Source organism: Pan troglodytes, chromosome X, assembly GCF_028858775.2.
Source record: "Pan troglodytes isolate AG18354 chromosome X, NHGRI_mPanTro3-v2.0_pri, whole genome shotgun sequence".
NCBI classification, from domain to species: Eukaryota; Metazoa; Chordata; class Mammalia; order Primates; family Hominidae; genus Pan; species Pan troglodytes.
Genome location: NC_072421.2, coordinates 38829368 through 38848921, shown reverse-complemented (window position 1 = coordinate 38848921; position 19554 = coordinate 38829368). Strand labels below are relative to the sequence as shown.

At 38.7% G+C, this 19554-nt stretch overlaps 1 protein-coding gene across 1 annotated transcript in view; it reads right to left on the bottom strand.

The window, feature by feature from the left end:
• Positions 1-1677: 1677 nt before the first annotated feature.
• The window catches only part of OTC (ornithine transcarbamylase), a 71784-nt gene continuing 53907 nt past the window's right edge, over positions 1678-19554 (bottom strand). Inside the window, exons 7-10 of the mRNA XM_016943905.4 lie at positions 15544-15597; positions 15314-15463; positions 12331-12468; positions 1678-3294 (exon numbers count right to left, since the gene is read on the bottom strand). Of these exons, the coding sequence (XP_016799394.1) occupies positions 3235-3294; positions 12331-12468; positions 15314-15463; positions 15544-15597 (402 nt within the window). The 3' untranslated portion in view covers positions 1678-3234. The remainder of the gene's footprint in view (positions 3295-12330; positions 12469-15313; positions 15464-15543; positions 15598-19554) is intronic.

The window sequence follows — 19554 nt, the reverse complement described above, 5'->3', positions numbered from 1 at the left end:
ATGGACAACATACAAAAAAGGTTTTCCTTCCTCCTGGCTACAAGGCCTGTAAGGAGACACAAGACTTGGTAACTGAAGTGCAGACTGGGTCTCAACCTTTATTCATTTCTTTCACCTGAGACCTTTACACAAACCACAACCTGCAAGGCAGTATGTGGCATTCTTGGTTATAGGAGTCTGATCATTGTGACTTGAGTGGTTTTCTGTTATTTAATATGACCCTTTATATTTGTCAAAGGATATCAACCCTACAAAATTGCCGAGCGGTACCATGTCTCAGATCTCCCTCAATCATCTCCATGTAAGACATCGATGAGAGCTTCCAAGACAAAAAGGCTCAAAAGGAATGTGTTCTGAATACTTTTTTCATATGTAGTCCTCACTCATCTTTATCACATGAGAAGACTTGCTATGGAACTTTGGCACTGGACCAAGGGGCCTCTGACATTTTAACTGAGGTTCTAGGGTCACTTGTATAGGAGATCTACAATGGCATTGCCATGCTGATTCTCTGTGGAGATCTTTCTACCCAGGGACATTACCAAAGTCAAGTAATTAGCACAATATCCAGATAGAAATATCTGATATTGAGGCCAGTTATGGTGGCCCAAGCCTGTAATCCCAAGCACTTTGGGAGGTCGAGGTGAGTGGATCACTTGAGCTCAGGAGTTTGAGACCAGCTTGGCTAACATGGTGAAACCCTGTCTCTACTAAAAATACAAAAATTAGCTGGGCATGGTGGTGCGGGCCTGTAGTCCCAGCTACTCGGGAGGCTGAGGCAGGAGAATTCTTTGAACTCGGGAGGCAGAGGCTGCAGTGAGCTGAGAGCATACCACTGCACTCCAGCCTGGGTGACAAAGTGAGACCCTGTTTCAAAAAAAAAAAGAAAGAAAGAAAAGAAAAAATGAGAAATATCTGACCTTAAATTTTTTTTTTTTTTTTGACGGAGTCTTGCTCTGTCACCTAGGCTGGAGGGCAGTGGTGTGATCTCAGCTCACTGCAGCTTTCGCCTCTGGGGTTCAAGCGATTCTCCCACCTCAGCCTCCCGAGTAGCTGGGATTACAGGCGCCCACCACCACACCCAGCTAATTGTGGTACTTTTTTAGTAGAGACGGGAAGTTTCACCATGTTGGCCAGGGTGGTCTTGAACTCCTGACCTCGGGTAATCTGCCCACCTCGGGCTCCCAAAGTGCCAGAATTACAGGCATGAGCCACCATGCCCAGCCCAGACACTGAATTACTTTTCTAAAGTACCTGGAAACTTATCACTGAAAACAAAAACAAAAACTGATGACATTGAAATCATTGCAGTGTAATCACTTGTGATGTCTACTCCCAATGTTATTGTGGAGAAATCCTGGAAGAAAAGAGCTCTTTGGCTAGTTATATTAGGTGACAGGATTTATTATGTACACCAAAGATGCAAGCGTCATTTCTAGAATTTTCGTTAAACTTTGGAGTTGTAATAGCTATATAGGAAAAGGGGTAAGAAGAAAGAGGAGACGAAAACAGCTTTGCAAAAGTTAAGGGTGAATTTTCCTCCCCTATTTTCTTTTTTCCTGACAATATAAATAATGTCTGATTAAGATGAAAAGTTAAGAAAGCAAATACATTCCTACAGAATTGGGCTGAGAATGAGGTTAAATTGTATGTACACAATAAAGAAAGCTATAGAGCTTTTTGAGGAAAAAATGACTATATTTTGGCAAGAAAATTATTACAAGTTCTTTCCAAGTGAGGGAAGAAGACTATACCATCCATTTAGTTCAAAGAATAACCAGGAATGAGATGGGAGCTCGTTACTATGGCAGACCATTTGGCAAGTGGAAGAACACTTCTTTCTATGTAGGCAATTTGAGGGTGAGCCTTCCACAATCCATATGACACCTTGTTCTACTCTCTGCTGAAAGATATTCCACTAAACTCCACTCTCTTTCTAAGTGCTTCCAATAAATTACTATGGACACAAAAGTCACCTTTGACATTTACTGGAAAATTTGATGTTTTTTTCTGTAACATTATGAGCCTCTTTCCCCCACAAAAAATGTTTTATTGCACCTTCATTGCAAATCTAATTTGTAATTCATCCCTTGCTTACTCATTTAAGTCAGAGCTGTGTGCTGAAGAATATCAGTCAACCAGCCTGGAAACATTTTTCTAATAGTAAATGTAGAATGTAAAGGAAATTACATTATTTTGTCTTCTGTAAAATGTATAATTTTTTTAAAAATCTTCACTTATGTTATTTAACATTTTAACTAAAAAATTCAAATTATATCATAATAATTCAACAATACAAATGTTCGTCACCCGCAAGAGAAATCTAGTTGTAATTACATTATAATAATTCAATAATGTAAATTTTTATTACCCCAAAGAAAAATTAGAGGAAAAAGATTGGCTAAAATGTTGCAAGTAGTAGATTTATGGAAATATTCAGCATATGGTGTGAGTAGATGCATGATAAGCACAGATGTGAAAAAAATTAAATTATTCCTGTTGGAGAATTTGAACCTAAGAAAATGCTACTCTAGGTATCCATGGTTTTACCACTTGCTAACAAAAGCTTCTTATGGCTTGTAACAGTAAGTACTCATTACAGAGAAGAGATACAGGCTCTTGGAGGATTCCCCACTACCACATTCTCACAAGTTATTGGAAAAAACTTCGGAGTTTGGGCACAGTAATAGCTATATTTTAAGAATTTCGTTATTTGCCTCCATAAATGAATGCCTGTCTACCTCATTGGCCTGAAAATTGTACCACATCTGCAAGATGAATCATTTGGCTTTCTAGTTGGTCCTGGGGGACAGGAACACAGCCCACAGATTTACCAGTAGCTGACTGCCTGGTAAATGTTTACTTATAAATTAGCATGGGTGATAATTTATTTAGGTAATAAGCATAGATTACACTTAATGGCTTAGACATTATACATTATGAACACAGTATTTTATGTTGAAGTAAATGTATATGATAATTAATATGATATCTAAATGTAACTCAGAAATTGGGAATTAGAGAGTTTAAGCAAAGTTAAGCATGTATTACAGTGCATCAGCACTTAAATTAAAGGCTTAAGGAAAGTTTCACAATGGCAAAGCATATCATACAGTTCACCCATACCATGTGTTAGGGATTTGTTTATTTTTTAGATTCTCTTCTCTTTTCCCCATAAACCAACTCATTCTGTTACTGAAGAACATTGCTTCTTTCTTGACAAGTAACACAACATCAAAATTTAGGCTTCTGGAGCTGAGGTGAGTAATCTGTCAGCAGGGACACCATGACAGCCTGATGACACAACAAAGAAAGAAAGAAATGGATAAACATTAGCGACAGTCTGCTTAGGGACCTAGAGAAGGTGAATTAGGTTTCAGCTTTGCAGGGTTACAGTTAAAATGTGTTTTCTCAAGAAAATGGTAAGAGAACAGTTCTGAACTAATATTTATTTATTTATTGGAGGAGGGTATAAATGAAAGTCAACAGAGATCAGACTGATCTAGACAAACAAACACTGCATAATTAGGCCTCATTCCAGGACTAGTGGGTCACAGAGTTGAAATGAGATGCTACAGTGGTAGCCATGACTGAACTTTCCAGTCATAAGTATAGTATTGGCTAGTTTTAGAGAAATATCATCTCTCCTATTCCAGATCCTTGTGTTTATACTGTGGTTTGATCTCTCGCAACCTAGAGAAGTTTAGGATGAATCAGATGTAGAGTAATCTGAGCAATGTCTGCTCTCTGAAGCTGGGTATTCCTGAAAGAGTATTATCTCTATAGCCAAGAGTATACCGCTTCCCCTTGATCTGTCAATCACAAATGGTAATTTTCACTTTTACTCTTCTCAACCTCCACAAGAATGACAATAATAATATCAGAAACTATGGTGAATGTTAACTGAGTGCTTACTAGATATTAGATAGAATACTAAGTACCATATCATGTATTGGTCAAGAAATATTTTTCAAGCACTGTGCCAGGAGCTTTGGTGAGCTAGAGGAAAATGTTCACGCATTATCTCATTTAATACAACAAAATTCTAAGGTAGCTTTTATTATTATCATTTATAGTTGAGGAAATCAATCCTTGAGATGACAGATAGTGCAGAACTGGGTTGGAACCCCGGTTTTCTCTGACTCTATTCTTTTTAAAAATTATTATTTTTGATTGATAAATTATAATTGTATACATTTATGGAGTACAGCATGATGTTTTGATATATGTATACAATGTGCAATGATTAAATCAAGCTAATGAACATATCCATCACCTTACTTACCTATCTTTTTTATGGAGAGACATTTGACATTTCTTCTCTAAGTTATTTTGAGATATATATTATTATTGACTATAATCATTCTGCTGTGTAATAGATCTCAAAACCTATTCTCCCTGTCTACCTGAAACTTTGTACCCTTTGATCAACAACTCCCCATTGCCTTCCTTCCCATCCCCCATCCTCTGGTAATCATCATTCTACTCTCTACTTCTATGAGTTCAACTTTTTTAGAGTCCACATATAAGTGAGATCATGTAGTATTTGTCTTTCTGTGCCTGGGTTATTTTACTTAGCATAATGTCCACCAAAAAACTGTTAGAACTGGTAAGGGAATTCAGTAAAATTGCAGAAAATGAAATCGACATACATAAATCAGTAGCATTTCTAATATACTAATAATGAACTATCTGAAAAGAAAATTAAGAAAATAATCACATTTGCAACAGCAACAAAAAATTACTTAGGTATAAATTGTATCAAGAAGGTAAAAGACCTGTTTACTGAAAACTATAAAACACTGATGAAAGAAAATAAAGAAGACACAAATAAATGGAATGATATCCCATGTTCATGGATTGAAAGAATTAATGTTGTAAAAATGTCCACACCACCCAAAGTGATCTACAGATTCAATGCAACCCCTATCAAAATTCCAATGTCATTTTTCACATAAATCAAAAATACAATCCTTAAGTTTGTAGGGAACCACAAAGAACCCACATAGATAAAGCAATCTTGAACAAAAGGAAGAAAGCTGGCAGCATCACACTCCTTGATTTTAAAACATATTATAAAGACATTTTAATAAAAACCACATGGTACTGTCATAAAAACAGACACATTAACCAACAAAACAGTAAGGAAAGCCCAGAAATGAACCCATGCATTTATGGTCAATTGCTTTTTGACAGAGGTGCCAAGAACACATAATGGGGAAAGGACAGTCTCTTCAGCAAATGGTATTGAGAAAACTGGATATCCACATGCAGAAAAATGAAATTGGACCCTTGTCTCACACCATATAAAAATCAACTCAAAATGGATTAAAGACTTAAATGTAAGCTCTGAAGCTGTAACACTACTAAAAGAAAACATAGGGAAAAAGCTCTGTCTTAGTCCTTTTTCACGCTGCTGATAAAGACATACCCGAGACTGGGAAATTTATAAAGAAAAAGAGGTTTAATGGACTCACAGTTCCAATGGCTAGGGAGGCCTCACAATCATTGCAAAAGGCAAAAGGCATGCCTCACATAGTGGCAGGCAAGAGAGAGAATGAGAACCAAGCAACAGGGCTTTTCCCTTATAAAACCATCAGATCTCGTGAGACTTATTCAGTACCATAAGAACAGTATGGGGGAAACTGCCCCTGTGATTCAATTATCTCCCACCAGTCCCTCCCACAACACGTGGGAATTATGGGAGCTACAATCCAATATGAGATTTGGGTGGGGACACAGCCAAACCATATCAAGCTCCATGACATGAGTCTTGTAATTGTTCACATATGACCCTGAAAACACAAGTGATAGAAACAAACATAGACAAATCAAATTGCATCAAAGCTTCTGCACAGCAAAAGAAGCAATTAATAAAGTGAAGAGACAATCCACAGAATGGGACAAAATATTTGTAAACCATACATCTGTTAAGGGATTAATATCCAAAATATATAAGGAACTCAAACAACTAAAGAGAAAGAAAACAAATAACCTGATTAAAAAATGGGCAAAGGACCTGAACAGGCATTTTTCCAAAGAAGACATACAAATCATCGAGTTCATGAAAAAATGCTGAGTATCATTAATCATTAGGGCAATGCAAATTAAACCACAATGAGATATCACCACACACCTATTAGAGTGGCTTTTATTTTTAAAAAAATGAAAGATAAGTGTTGACAGGAATGCAGAGAGGGGGGATCTCCTGTGCATTGTTGGTGGGAATCTAAATTAGTACAGCCTTTATAAAAAATGATATAGAGATTCCTCAAAAAACTAAAACTAGAACTCCCATATGATCCAGCAGTCCCATTTCCTAGTATGTATCCAAAGGAACTGAAACCAATCTGGTGCAGGGATATCTGCACTTCCATGTTCACTGCAGCATTATTTACAATAGCTAAGATATGGAATCAACCTAAGTGTCCGTCAATGGATGAATGGATAGAGAAAATGTGGTGTATATATCCAATGGAATAGTATTCAGCCTTAAAAAAGGAAATCCTGTCATTTGTGACAACATGGGTGAATCTGGATGACTCTACTCTTAAAAGGTAGTTTTGTGGTCTCTCAGGTCCTTGTTTTTACACTTCAACCACACTGTACATGTGTTCCTAGCCTATATCAAAAGTGCAGGTCTTATATTTCAAAGGTGTTAACTGAATATACTTATCAAAGTTATCACATGCCAGGCCCGGTGCTGAGTGCTGTATGTGCATCATACCATTTAATATCCTTTCCTACTGTATGAGATGGTAAGAGATGCAAAATACAGATCGAGAAACTGAGATGTAGGAAGTTTCCTGAGTGGTGATGGTGAGAGGTGGATCTGCACCTACCTGTCCCTGGGTCCTGACTACAATGCTCACATGACTCTGATCTCATTGAATCCTCATAACCTTAAGAGGTTGGTTCTATTTTTTATCCTCATTTTTCATATGAATAAACTGGTCTTAGTGAAGTTAAGGTACTTGCCTAAGTTGATTAGGAGCCCAAGATCACAGAGAGAGCCAGAATTTTAACCTGATTTCCAAAACTTATGTTCTAAAACCAATTCCCTATATTGCCTTTAGGCTGCAAAAATGTATTGAGTCCATATTTAAAGTATGTGTCAGGCAAACTTCTAGGTATAATAAAGAACGTTACAGACAGGATTACTGCTTTCATAAAGAAGTTTTCATTATAGTAGGGGGACAGGCAACAAACAGACAAAAAAATATAAAAATATCAAGTAGTGCCATTAGAAAATAAAATGTAAAAAGGAGATAAAGGAGCCTTGGGAACCACTTAAGAGTGGGTGGTGTGGGAAGACCTTGCTCAACAGTAACATTTAAGGTGATGTCTGAATGACAAGAAGGAACTAGTTTAGCCGGGGCAAACTTTGGCATAAGAATGTCTACCAGGTAAAAGACACTGTAAACTTCTTAATGGGTTCCTGGGAGCCCCTCTCATTTTTGCTTTGTTTTTAATTGTCTATGGATTGTGTCAACCTTATTTCCAAATAAAAACTTACAAATTCAACTTGGATTAGGATTGTCAGATTCAGTTAAATAAACACGGACAAACAGTTAAATAAGAATTTCAGATAACAACAAATATATATTTTACTGTATGTTCTAAATAGTACATGAGACATAATTAGACTAAAAATTATTCATTGTTTATCCAAAATTCAAATTTAACTGGGTGTCCTCTATTTTATCTGGCAACTGTAACTTGGGGAGAAGTAAATGACTATAAAATATTGTGAATTACATTTGCAATGGTGTTTTGGACTTAAGAGTCATATGTGGATAACAGTGCTTTGAAGTGTCAGCATTTTTTCTTTTTTTCAGGGTCCCTTTAGGTTATTTTAGCTCCAGTGTAAAATTTATAGGCAGAGGGAAAACATCTATCTACTTTTTGTGAGTCCTACTGCCTTATTAATCACTGAAAAATACAAAAGCAAGCTTCATGGGGAGGAAAAGTGTGATTTTTGTTTTTAAACAAAGGGATCCAAAGACCTGTGCACTATGAAGAGAATGATGCGATTAGTGAAGCGTTCTGAACAGCACTACTGGAAATCTCTTAGCATGGAGGCCTTAAAAAGCTACTCTGAGTGCTGAAAGAGGACACTTCTGCTTTAAAAAATGCTACACCATTAAAGAAAAAGCCCTTCATCCTATTTTAGTGTATACCTTACATCAGTCATTACAGGCATCTCAGAACTGGAGGGCCACATTGTGGCTTTCCTTTCTTATTTCATCCTGATTTTAAATCAAGTTGCATGCGTGGAAATTATTCCCTAGAGTAGTGCTGTCCAATAGAGCTCTCGGCAGTGATGGAAGTGTTCGATGTCTGTGCTGTCCAATACCAATAGTGTAGCCACCAGCCACATGTGGCTATTGAGCATTCAACAACTTGGTTAGTATAACTGAGGAACTGAGGAACTGAATCTTCTCTTTTTTTGTTTGTTCGCTTGTTTGTTTGTTTTGAGATGGAGTCTTGCTCTGTCGCCCAGGCTGGAGTGCAGTGGCACGATCTTGGCTCACTGCAACCTCTGCCTCCCAGGTTCAAGCAATTCTCCTGCCTCAGCCTCCTGAGTAGCTGGGATTACAGATGTGCGCCACCATGCCAGGCTAATATTTTTGTATTTTTAGTAGAGACAGAGTTTTACCACGTTGGCCAGGCTGGTCTCAAACTCCTGACCTCAAGTAATCCCCCTGTCTCAGCCTCCCAAAGTGCTGGGATTATAGGCATAAGCCAGTGCGCCTGGCCTGAATCTTCAATTTTGTAAAATTTTAATTAGCTTAGATTTAAATTTAAAAAGCCATATGTGCCTACTGGCTACTGTATTGGATAGGGTAGTCTGGAGGAAGACAAGTATTAGAACATCTTAGAAAAATGTATCATGGCAGTGCTGAACCTAAAGGCCATTCTAAATAAGCTGTATAAGAATAATTTATTTGCGGCCGGCTGTGGTGGCTCACACCTATAATCCCAGCACTTTGGGAGGCCGAGGCAGGTGGATCTCCTGAGGTCAGGAGTTCGAGACCAGCCTGGCCAATATGGTGAAGCCCTGCCTCTACTAAAAATACAAAAATTAGCCGGGCATAGTGGCGGGCACCTGTAATCCCAGCTACTTGGGAGGCTGAGGCAGGAGAATCACTGGAACCCAGGAGGCGGAGGTTGCAGTGAGCCGAGATCGTGCCATTGTACTCCAACCTGGGTGACAGAGCGAGACTCTGTCTCAAAAAATAAAAATAATAATAAAATAATAATAATAATTTATTTGCCTATAGAATAGGAATTTCGCGTGGATAGTCTCTAAGGTCTCATCCCACTTGAAAATGTTATGCTTCTATGAACTGTACAGGCTGTGTGGTGGCTGCATACTATTCTCTTTTTTTCAATCTCCAATGCCTGGCAGAGGACCTGGCATAGAGTAGATGCTCACTATATGGCTGCTGAAATGAACTGAACTCAAAGGGACCTCCAAATCATCTAGCTCAGAGACATAAAGAGCGCAACACATGTATCACCACCTCCTTTCTAGCATCCGTGTAAGGCACACTAATCAGTTATGCCACTCTTTCTGTCTCACACCATAGGCAGGCTCAAAATCCTTCTCAACAGAATTACTGTAGCCTGTTGATGAGATTAGGGATCTAAGAATTAAAACTCATTTGCCATCTCTATGGCTCAATCTGCTTATTTCATGGGAGAGGACACTGGGACCTAGAGAGTTAATACTTAGACGCTAAGATGGCACAGCTGACTAGTATTAAGGCCAGTTACAGAAGTCAAGTCTCATCACTCCCAGGTGAGCATTCTTTCTACTTTAGACTCTCTACTTTCATTTTAACACGATTCTGTCTCTTGGTTTCTTTAAAATATTTTCCTCTAATAATAGTGGGTAACTCAGGGGTATGGGGAATGGGGAGATGGCGGTAAGATCTAGATGGATGGAAAAATGGGTGGATGTAAGATTTCACCATAAATATTTCAACCATGTGAATACATTACGTATTTAATTTTTCAAGTAAATTGGTTTTAAAGACGTTGTTTAATAAGCTCTTTAAAAGATAAGAAGTTCAGAGCATCTCCATAATTGATGTTTTGGAAAGTTTCCTTTTAGTTTTCCCTACTGAATTTCTACAAAGGATCTACTTTGATGGATTTACTTGATATATCTTTGTAACTTCAATTGTCTTCTGATGAAAAACAGAGCTCAAGGAAAATGTTTTGCTGTGTCTCTTCCTGAGGTATGTGGTTGGAGAGCTCACATTTTCCTTGTCATCTAGATCTTTGCTACTCAAAATGTGGTCTGCAGGATGGTGGCACCTGCATTAACTGGGTCCTTATTAGAAGTGCCGGCCTGGCACGGTGGCTCACGCCTGTAATCCCAGTGCTTTTCGAGGCTGAGGTGGGTGGATCATTTGAGGTCAGGAGTTCGAGACCAGCCTGGGCAACATGATGAAACCTGCCCCCCCGCCACTAAAAATACAAAAATTAGCCATGCATGGTGTCACCTGCCTGTAATCCCAGCTACTTGTGAGGCTGAGGTAGCAAAATTGCTTGAACCCGGGAGGCAGAGGTTGCAGTGAGCCGAGATCACACCACTGCACTCCAGCCTGGGCAACAGAGCGAGACTCTATCTCAAAAAAAAAAAACAAAAAAAATAGATGTGCCAAATCTCAAGCTCCATCTTAGACCTACAGAATTCAAATCTGCACCTTAACAAGACCCCCTAGGTAATTTAAATGCACATTAAGGCTTCAGAAGTACTGGCCTAGATAACAAGGCAATTGACATTTTGGCCAAAGTTAGTGTCCTGAGGTGGCAAGCTGGAAAGATGCAGTGAAAAAAAATCATCCCTGTTATTAGATATGACAAATTTAGGCCTAATATACAAACTTCTATTGAAAAGGGAGTCATGGTTGGCTGCCAAGCAGCCATAGTTGAGCTTGAACCCCTGTTTATTTTATAGGGTCTGTATCAGATCAATAGTGAAGATGATGATAATGAGGGTAATAATTATGATAACAATATTTACCATGTGTTATGTGTTATGTACTATACTAAAAGCTTTACACATATTACTTTAATGTTCACAATAAACCTATTCCAATTTATAGATTAGATAAATAATTAGAAGCTAGTCCTTTCCAGCTTGCTTTTCTCTACTCCAGAGGCTGAAAGCTAAAAACTGCCTTTCCCAAACTCCCTTGCAGCTAGGGTACAGGCATCCCACTCAGCTGCATCTACTCCAGACTTGGGTGCAGAAGCGAACAACATGCAGTGGAAGCCGTCTTTGGAGAGATTGGATCTTCTGCTACATATGCAGGTAGAGAAATCTATTTCAGCTGTGGTGGCTATAATGGAGTATCCGACATCTAGTTTCAAGGGCCTCAGGTACCAGACTGTGTCAGTGGTGTTCTGGCTACAAAAGAACCACAGTGTCATTGGGCAATTTTTCTGCCTGTGTTGTCCCTGGCTATATGGTGTCCAAGAATTATTCACTGCGCTTCCTTTCCCAAAAGATTCTGGGAGCCGCTTAATGTCTCTTAATACATTACTTTCCATTTATCTACCTAGAGTGGACTCCCGTTTGCAAATAAGATCCTGGCTGATACAGTAATTGAAACCAGTTAAGTCACTAAAAGCTAAAAAATGGTGGAGCTAAGTTAGACATGTCAGTACTATTTTCCAGAGCAGGTGACATTTGGGATATTGTAAAGTAGACATATGGTTAATATTTCCTAGAATGACAGTGATGAAGATGAAACTAGTGGCTTTATCTGAAAGGAACCATTAATTTTTAATATAAGTTTTGCCATGAAATTTGGAAATGTTCTATACCTAAAGACACATATATCCCTATGGCCAAACTCAAAGAACGAAAACAAGTATCTAGTCCAGTCATAAAGCAAGGCATGGAATGAGGAAAAAGAGAAGGGAAAAAGTAAGATGTTTTGAATGCCCATTTTATACAGGAACTGAATTAGGGGCTTCTCTAAACATGAACAAAGAGATTCTAAAATAAGAATTATACGACTTATAATGGTTGGCAAACTGGTGGCTGGTGCTCAGGCGGATCAAGGGTGGTAAGAATTTTGGTTAAAATGGATTTATTTGAAAGGAGATTAATCTCACTCCATGCAAATACACTATAAATGCTAATAAGCACTAATGATGTATTATAAAGTTTCTGGGAAAAAAACAGATGTTACATGAGCAAGTAATGTAGTTGGATAATCTCACTTGCTTATTATTTCCCCAAAGGCATGAATGACCAAGTTGGAACCACACAAAGAACTTATCCTCCATTCCTTGTTTCTTGCTTACCATGATTGTCCACTTTCTATTTTCTGCCTCTGGGAACACTAGTGATCGAGGAGAATAAAAGACTTCATCATCCACTTCTTCTGGCTTTCTGGGCAAGCAGTGTAAAAATGTCCAGTCAGAGGCAGCAACTTTCGCAGTCTAAAGAGATGGGGATAAGACCACTTTTTGACTATTATATGTGGCAGTCATATTTATTTTCTTCAGTATCTAAAAACACACATGGCCTGTAGTCAGAGATCAATGCAAAGGGAGAGACAAAGGAGCAGAGTGATGGTTTTATCTCAAGACACCTAGGAGAAATGTACATGGTAGTTTCAAATTTTTTTTTTTTTTTTTTTTTTTTTTTGAGACAGAGTCTCGCTCTGTCACCCAGGCTGGAGTGCAGTGGCAAAATCTCTGCTGACTGCAACCTCCGCCTCCAGAGCTCAAGCAATTCTCCTGCCTCAGCTTCCTGAGTAGCTGGGACTACAGGCATGCGCCACCATGCCCAGTTAATTTTTGTATTTTTAGTAGAGAAGGGATTTCACCATATTGGCCAGGCTGGTTTTAAACTCCTGACCTCAAATGATCCGCCCGCCTCGCCTCTCAAAGTGCTGGGATTACAGGCATGAGCCACCCTGTCTGGCAAGTCTTTTTTTTTTTTTCTTTTTAAATTTAAGAGAGCACCACTTCAAGTTACACCAGTAACTCAGTTTTCTGGTATTCTATTTAGTGGAACAGTAAAGAACTCTTTCAGTAAAGAACTCTACTAATGTAATATATGGCTGATAGCAAAAGTCACCAATTATAGTCCACTATATTTAAAAAGTTGCTTTGGTGTGATAATATTATATTTGGAGCTTATCTCCAAATTATTATTTTTAGCACCTGAAGCATACTCCATCACTAGTTAAAACAATTTAGATAAAGGTACTGAGGTAGGGGTGAATTAAACAGGATTATAAGCACTATGCATTAGATTTTTCATTCTTAATGCAAATGTACTAACAGTTTTAATTTTCTCCAACAGTTAATTCCTGAAAGTTACATTTCCCTATATATTTCTATTGTTCACATACAGATTCAAAACTACATTCCTTCATACTTTCTTACCTCAAAATTACTGCCTTTGTACTAAAATTTTGTTTTACCTCCCACCCAAGCTCTAGGTTCAGAACATTTTGAGTTTCTAAAATAACAGCAAAATTACATGGAAAAAAGTAACATTTATAAATGCCATACATCAATAAAATGACTGTTCTTCAAGCCTACAGTTCCAGCACCAGAAACACATATAAGATTGGCCAAGCAAGTGTAAGTATGAGGCGATTTATATAATTTAAAATATCTCCATGAAAATATATTCCACATGATAAGGGATTAGCCATAATATATAAAGAGCTCCTATAACCAATCATAGAAAAGGCAAAAAATAGAAAATGGGCAAAAAATGTAATAGCAATTTATAGAAAAAAGGGCAATGCCCAATAAACATAAAAAGATGCTTAACTTCATTAGTAATCAAGGAATTGCAAATTTTAACAAAGATGAGGTGCCATTTTTCCTCCAGATTTAGAAAAATTAAAAATGTAAATAAAAGCTAAACATGGAGAGGATATGGAAAAATAACTATAATATACAGCTACAGCAGTATACATTTTTAATCTTCTTTGGGTAAGCAATTTAGCAGCACTCTCATATTTTAAAAAATTTATACCACTTCACCCCAAAATTCTTCTCCTCAGGATCTTATTCTCCAGTAATATTTGCACAAAGAAATATGGATAAGCAAGTTCATTGCAGCATTTTTGTAATCGGCATTCTCAGAAATAGCCTAATTTATCAATAGGAAACATTTTAAGTAAATTATGATTCCACTTATCCTTTGGAATTCTATGCAGCAACTAAAAAGAATAAAAATATCTAAATGAATGAGCAAGAAAATCTAAGATTTGTTAAGTGGAAAAAGTAAGAATAATAATAAATAAATAAATAATATCTAAAATATCATTTACAAAAAAATCAATAGTTATGTGTGTATTGAGGCATACATATGTAAATGCACAGAAAAGGTCTGCAACGAGACACATCAAATTATTAAACAGTGGCTACCTCTAGGAATAGTCTCTGTTAAAGAGATGGGAGAAAGACATTTTTACTTTTTATTTTTCAAACTTCTGTTCTATTTTATATATAACAATAAAGAACTTGTATTTATGTATTACTTTATCAATATAATATTAATTGTACTTGCTTAATCCCTTTCTCCACCAAAGTAGATTTGTTGCTTTGCTGACAAAACCCCTGTGCATTTGGCTTTTAGGGTATTCCTCCAGAACATTGCTTCTCAAAGTGTGGCCCTGGAGGCAGCAGCACTGCATCACCTGGGAACTTGGTAGAAATGCAGATTCTCAGGTTTCACCCTGACCTACTGAATCAGAAACCCTGGGAGTGGGACCCAGCCAGCTGTGTATTAACAACTCCTGGTGATGCTAATACCTGCTCAAGACTGAGAAGCATTGTTCCAGATCTTACTGGAAGACAGCCAAACGGATGAGTTCCCTGGGAATGCCCTGGAGGGCGTTAGCAAAACTAAACTGGATTTAGAGGTCCTTGGAAAACAGAGGCAAGGACTAGCTTGAGGAGCATAGTTAAGGGGCTTTTCTTAGGGGAGAAATCATAAGAAACTGCATGCATCAGAAGTAACCTAATTTCTCTAAACACACAAAGAGTAAAACACTGCAATGCCTCGATTCTTGTGAGAGGGAAAAGCCTGCTCCTCTCTTCTCAGTGGGTTTCAAATTCCTTCATCCAGCACAAAAATGCCTTTCCAAAGGACACAGCTAATCTTTGGAAGGAGAGAAGTCCCTAGGGGATACAGTCAGTGAGTCCTTTTATAGGGAATGAAAGGACAGTCTGCTCCCCCTAAAGTGAATAAGTGATTAGATGGTTCTGGCCTTCATGAATGGAATTAATGAACCTTCAGAGAGGCATCAATTTGTACCTTCATTGTAACCTGGTAACCTTGGAAAGCCTGGAGCCGCTTTTTCTTCTCCTCTTCTTGTCCCATGCTTATCCAAGTGTCTGTAATTAATACATTGCCTCCATGCGCTGCTTCCAATGGATCATTTGTCAGCAACAGCTTGGTACCATTCTAGCATACATAAGCACGCTGGTTAAATAACTTCATGGGACAGTAAAAGGCAATAATAGCTTTACATGTAAAGAGCATACCTCTTTGGCATACTGCTCTGCCAACTTGGTTACACTAGCATCCGGCTCATAACCCTAAAGGAGGAAGAATTTAAATCTTATTTAGGTAAGTTTATTATACATGTTTTCTTACATATATATTATTTTCTTTTCAATATCACGTCTCCTTCCCTTTTTCAAGATGTGGTCCCACCATGTTCAGTAGAATATGATTTTTACATCTAGAATTCCAAAACTCAATAGTGCCTTTTGGAATTTAAAGAGACAACCAATTGCCCCAGCTTTCACTATCTCCGACTTCTTTAATCATAAAGGCAAACATAAGGCATGGTGCTTTCTAACTCTTGGAAGCACCTCTTCCGGTTTCCATAATGGCTTAAGAGGATTATATTCAGAAGTGTGCAAATGAATGCATGTTTGTCTATCTTTGCACATGCTATCCTTTTTTGTCTGAAATTCTTTCTTCCACCCATTCCATGTGGATAACTTTTTCAGGTCTCAGTTGAAATGTCCCCTCCTCAGAAAAACCTTCCCTGACCATCCCAGCTAAATACTAACAGCTCCCCCTCCCCCATTACACACCTCTCATTCTTTTGCATTCCCCAGCAAGCCTTTTGAGGGCAGGGTGCTTGTTTTGAAAGGCATTGACAGAACAAATACATTGTTTTTGCTAAGATTATATATTTGTCCCGGATGGTTTGGTGAGGGCAGAGTCAGATTCTGGAGAGGCAAGCGAGGTGCCTAGGGCAAAACATTTAAGGAGGTGCTAGAAAAAATTTAAAGAAACACACATTCTCAGGGTCATGCATGCACAAATTCTGCACCCTAGGTGCCTCGCTTGCTCAGCCTAGTTCCTACTCTGGCTGAGGAGACATCATGGGAACAGCTAAAGCTCCCCAAGGTATCCCAGATTCCCACAGGCAGCCTCCCTGCCTCTACCCTCACTCTCCAACCTATTCTGTACACAGCAGCAAGAACTGTTTTCTCTGAAGCCTCTGATGTTTACTACTTGTTTCTTAAGTCAAAGCTGATTAAGAGCATCAAGGCTCCCCACCTCCATCCTCTGCTTCTGTCTCTTTTACTTCTTCTCAACATCTTGCTGCAGGAAAGCCAATCTTATTGTCATCCCTGTACACATCTTGCCCTTTTCTGCCATCACAGCCTTTCACCCTTGAACACCTCCTCTCTTGTCCCCTCCTGGGCTTCTTCATCACAATGTGTCAGCTCCTCAAAACTCTAGCCCAGCCTCACCTCCAAGACCCTCCATATGGAAGTCTTGTCAGTTCAAACACCGTAATTATCCTCACCTTCCTCTATCCTTCTCATTTTCCCAAGTTCTTAGCATTGATTATGAGTTGATTTTTATCACTTTTCACTGAAGCATTGTGGTGAACGCTGTGGTATGCTCCCGAGATCCCCCTCCAGGAATAATCATGAATAAAGGACTTATTCCCCCAGCTGCTGGGAGTGCTGCCAGAAGACGGCTTTCAGCTGTCAGCCCCCTTTGGGCACTGCCTCAGCTGCAGAGAGCAGCCGCACCCAAGGTCACACACCCTTTCGGGGCAACCCACATTCAATGGCTGATTGACAGGAGGGTATGAAAACCTGACCCTCCTCTGCCCAACTCCAGACAGATGAATGGACATCTCAGATCCAGAACTTTCCATAAGATCAGCCAAGGCTGTTGTTGGGTCTGCATCGCAACTCAGCTTCTCCCTCTTACTCCTGCTTCCTTCCCTTCCTTTCCACAGTTGTTGATTTCAAGGGCACATGCTAATAAGCATCCTGCCTGTGCTGCACACTAAACTCTGAGTCTGCTTCCCAAGAAACCCAACCTGTGACAGGCATGTCTAGGTTTATTTGTGAAATTGTGTTTATTTGCACATGATTGTCTACCATAGTTTCTTCTTCTATTAAAGCATTCTTGAAAGAAGAAACTACTCAGATGTTGATGAAGATGCCTGCAGACATTTTAGCAGCTTTACTACCCTCATATAGCCATGAATTCTGGAGCCTTGTTTATAGAGATTTGGGGAAAGTAATTAATAAAGGCTAGCTAATTTAGCAACTAATGTTGTGAACAGCCATACTGGTAAACATAAATGAAGAGACTTGGATATTCCCCCAGGTGCCTCCTACCCTGAAAATTTAGCCTTCCCTTTGGAGAGTAGGTTTTATACACCCTAAGTACAATAATTCTTAGAAAAGGAATCAATAAGTACTTAGAGAACCAACAGAGAGGTCTGGAAATTAGAAAATCACCCAAACTTGCATGCACTGAGTCATGACTTAGAATACAGAGAGGAATTCTTTACTCACATCTCAGCTTTCAATACTAAATCACTCACTAGCCTTTACATAAATTTTAAAACCAGACAAAGAAGGTGATTAACACACCCAGTTCACTCTAAGTATTCACTTAGAACAATGTTAAAATCATTACTATTGATAGTTTATGGAGCAATTTTACAATCATGGACAAAATTATTTTTTCTTGAACATGTAAGTTATTCTTGGTTAAAGAATGGGGAAATAGATTAATCATGGCCTTGGAAACGTTTCAGTGTTTCTAAAATTTACAATAAATCTCCTAGCTTTATCTTTAAAGGAAACAGGTCTACTAACAACTGAAGACTTACAAATTGATGGAATGACTTTTGCACTATCAGACTTTCCAGAAGACTTTGCAAAACTCTTACTCCCACCAAGGTTTAACCAGGTTTTAGTACTCTTTATCATTTAAATGAGTTTCTCCTTAAGAACAATACTGCAATTACTCTGTAATATTAGAATTTTTTCCTTTGATGTTAATAAAACATCTTTGGCATGCAATAAAATGTTTAAACCATATATTTCTTCAACAGAATAAAGCCTTCCAAAAGATCTTCATAGCAGGGAACAATTATTGTTAATGTATGTTTCATCTGTGGGAACCAAATGCAATAAGAGTTTGCATTAATACAGAGCCTTTCTTCAAACTAGCTTTGTATAGAGAGTGTACTCACCCTTCCCATAAAGTGAATAAAAGCCACTTTAAGCACATATCGGATCTGACCCTTATTTCAGTTCACGCTGAATAAAAGAGGAGAATTATCTGTTGTAAGGGTCATCTCTCTGAGTCCCTCAAATTTACTATAATAGGATGACTTCCACTGCATGCAGTACATTTTTTCTATGGCAGGTGTACTTGGTTGAATAGTGTTCTTCAAAATTCACTCCCACCCAGAAACTCAGAATGTGACCTTATGTGGAAATAGAGTCTTTCCAGATGTAATTAGTTAAGATGAGTTCATACTGGATTAGAGTGGGCCTAAATTTAATATGTCTGGTGTCCCTATAAGAAGAGGGGGATTTGTACAGAGAGACACAGACACAGAGGGAAAATGGGAATGCCTGGGGCTACCAGAAGCAGGAAGAGGCAAAAAAGGATCCTCCCTGAGAGGCTTCCGAGGGAGTGTGGCCTGTCAACACCTTGATTTCAAACTTCTAGTCTCCAAAACTGTGAAAGAGTAAATTTGTATTGTTTTAAGCTGTGTAGTTTGTAGTAATTTGTTATGGCAGCCCTAAGAATCCAAGACAGCAAGATAAAAACACCTGGTGAAAGCATTTGGTGGTGGTTAGTTTTGTTTTGGCTGGATGCAGCAGATGATGTTGGTGATCTACTCAGAGGCCCCCGGGGGATCCCTTTTCATGGCTTCTGCTCCCTTCCCCAGTTTCAGTGTTTTTAACACCTAGTGCGTGCAGTTTGTCTTCAGGGGACAGCTCTCTGGCTACCAGGCTGCTTTTCCCATCAAAAGTGCCAGGGGATTTACCACTCCACCTCTTCTGCTGCCCTTGACCAATGCTGGGATAACTTTAGGGCATAACTTACACTCCAGAGCTCACCTGTGAGATCAGGCTGAAGCTACTTTCTGTGGGACTGTGCATGACATGGGACTAGGGTGACCAAATCACCTTGGTTTGCCCGGACTCTCAATTTTAGCACCCCAAACCCCATGTCCCCAGAAATCTCTTGATCTTGAGCAAATCAGG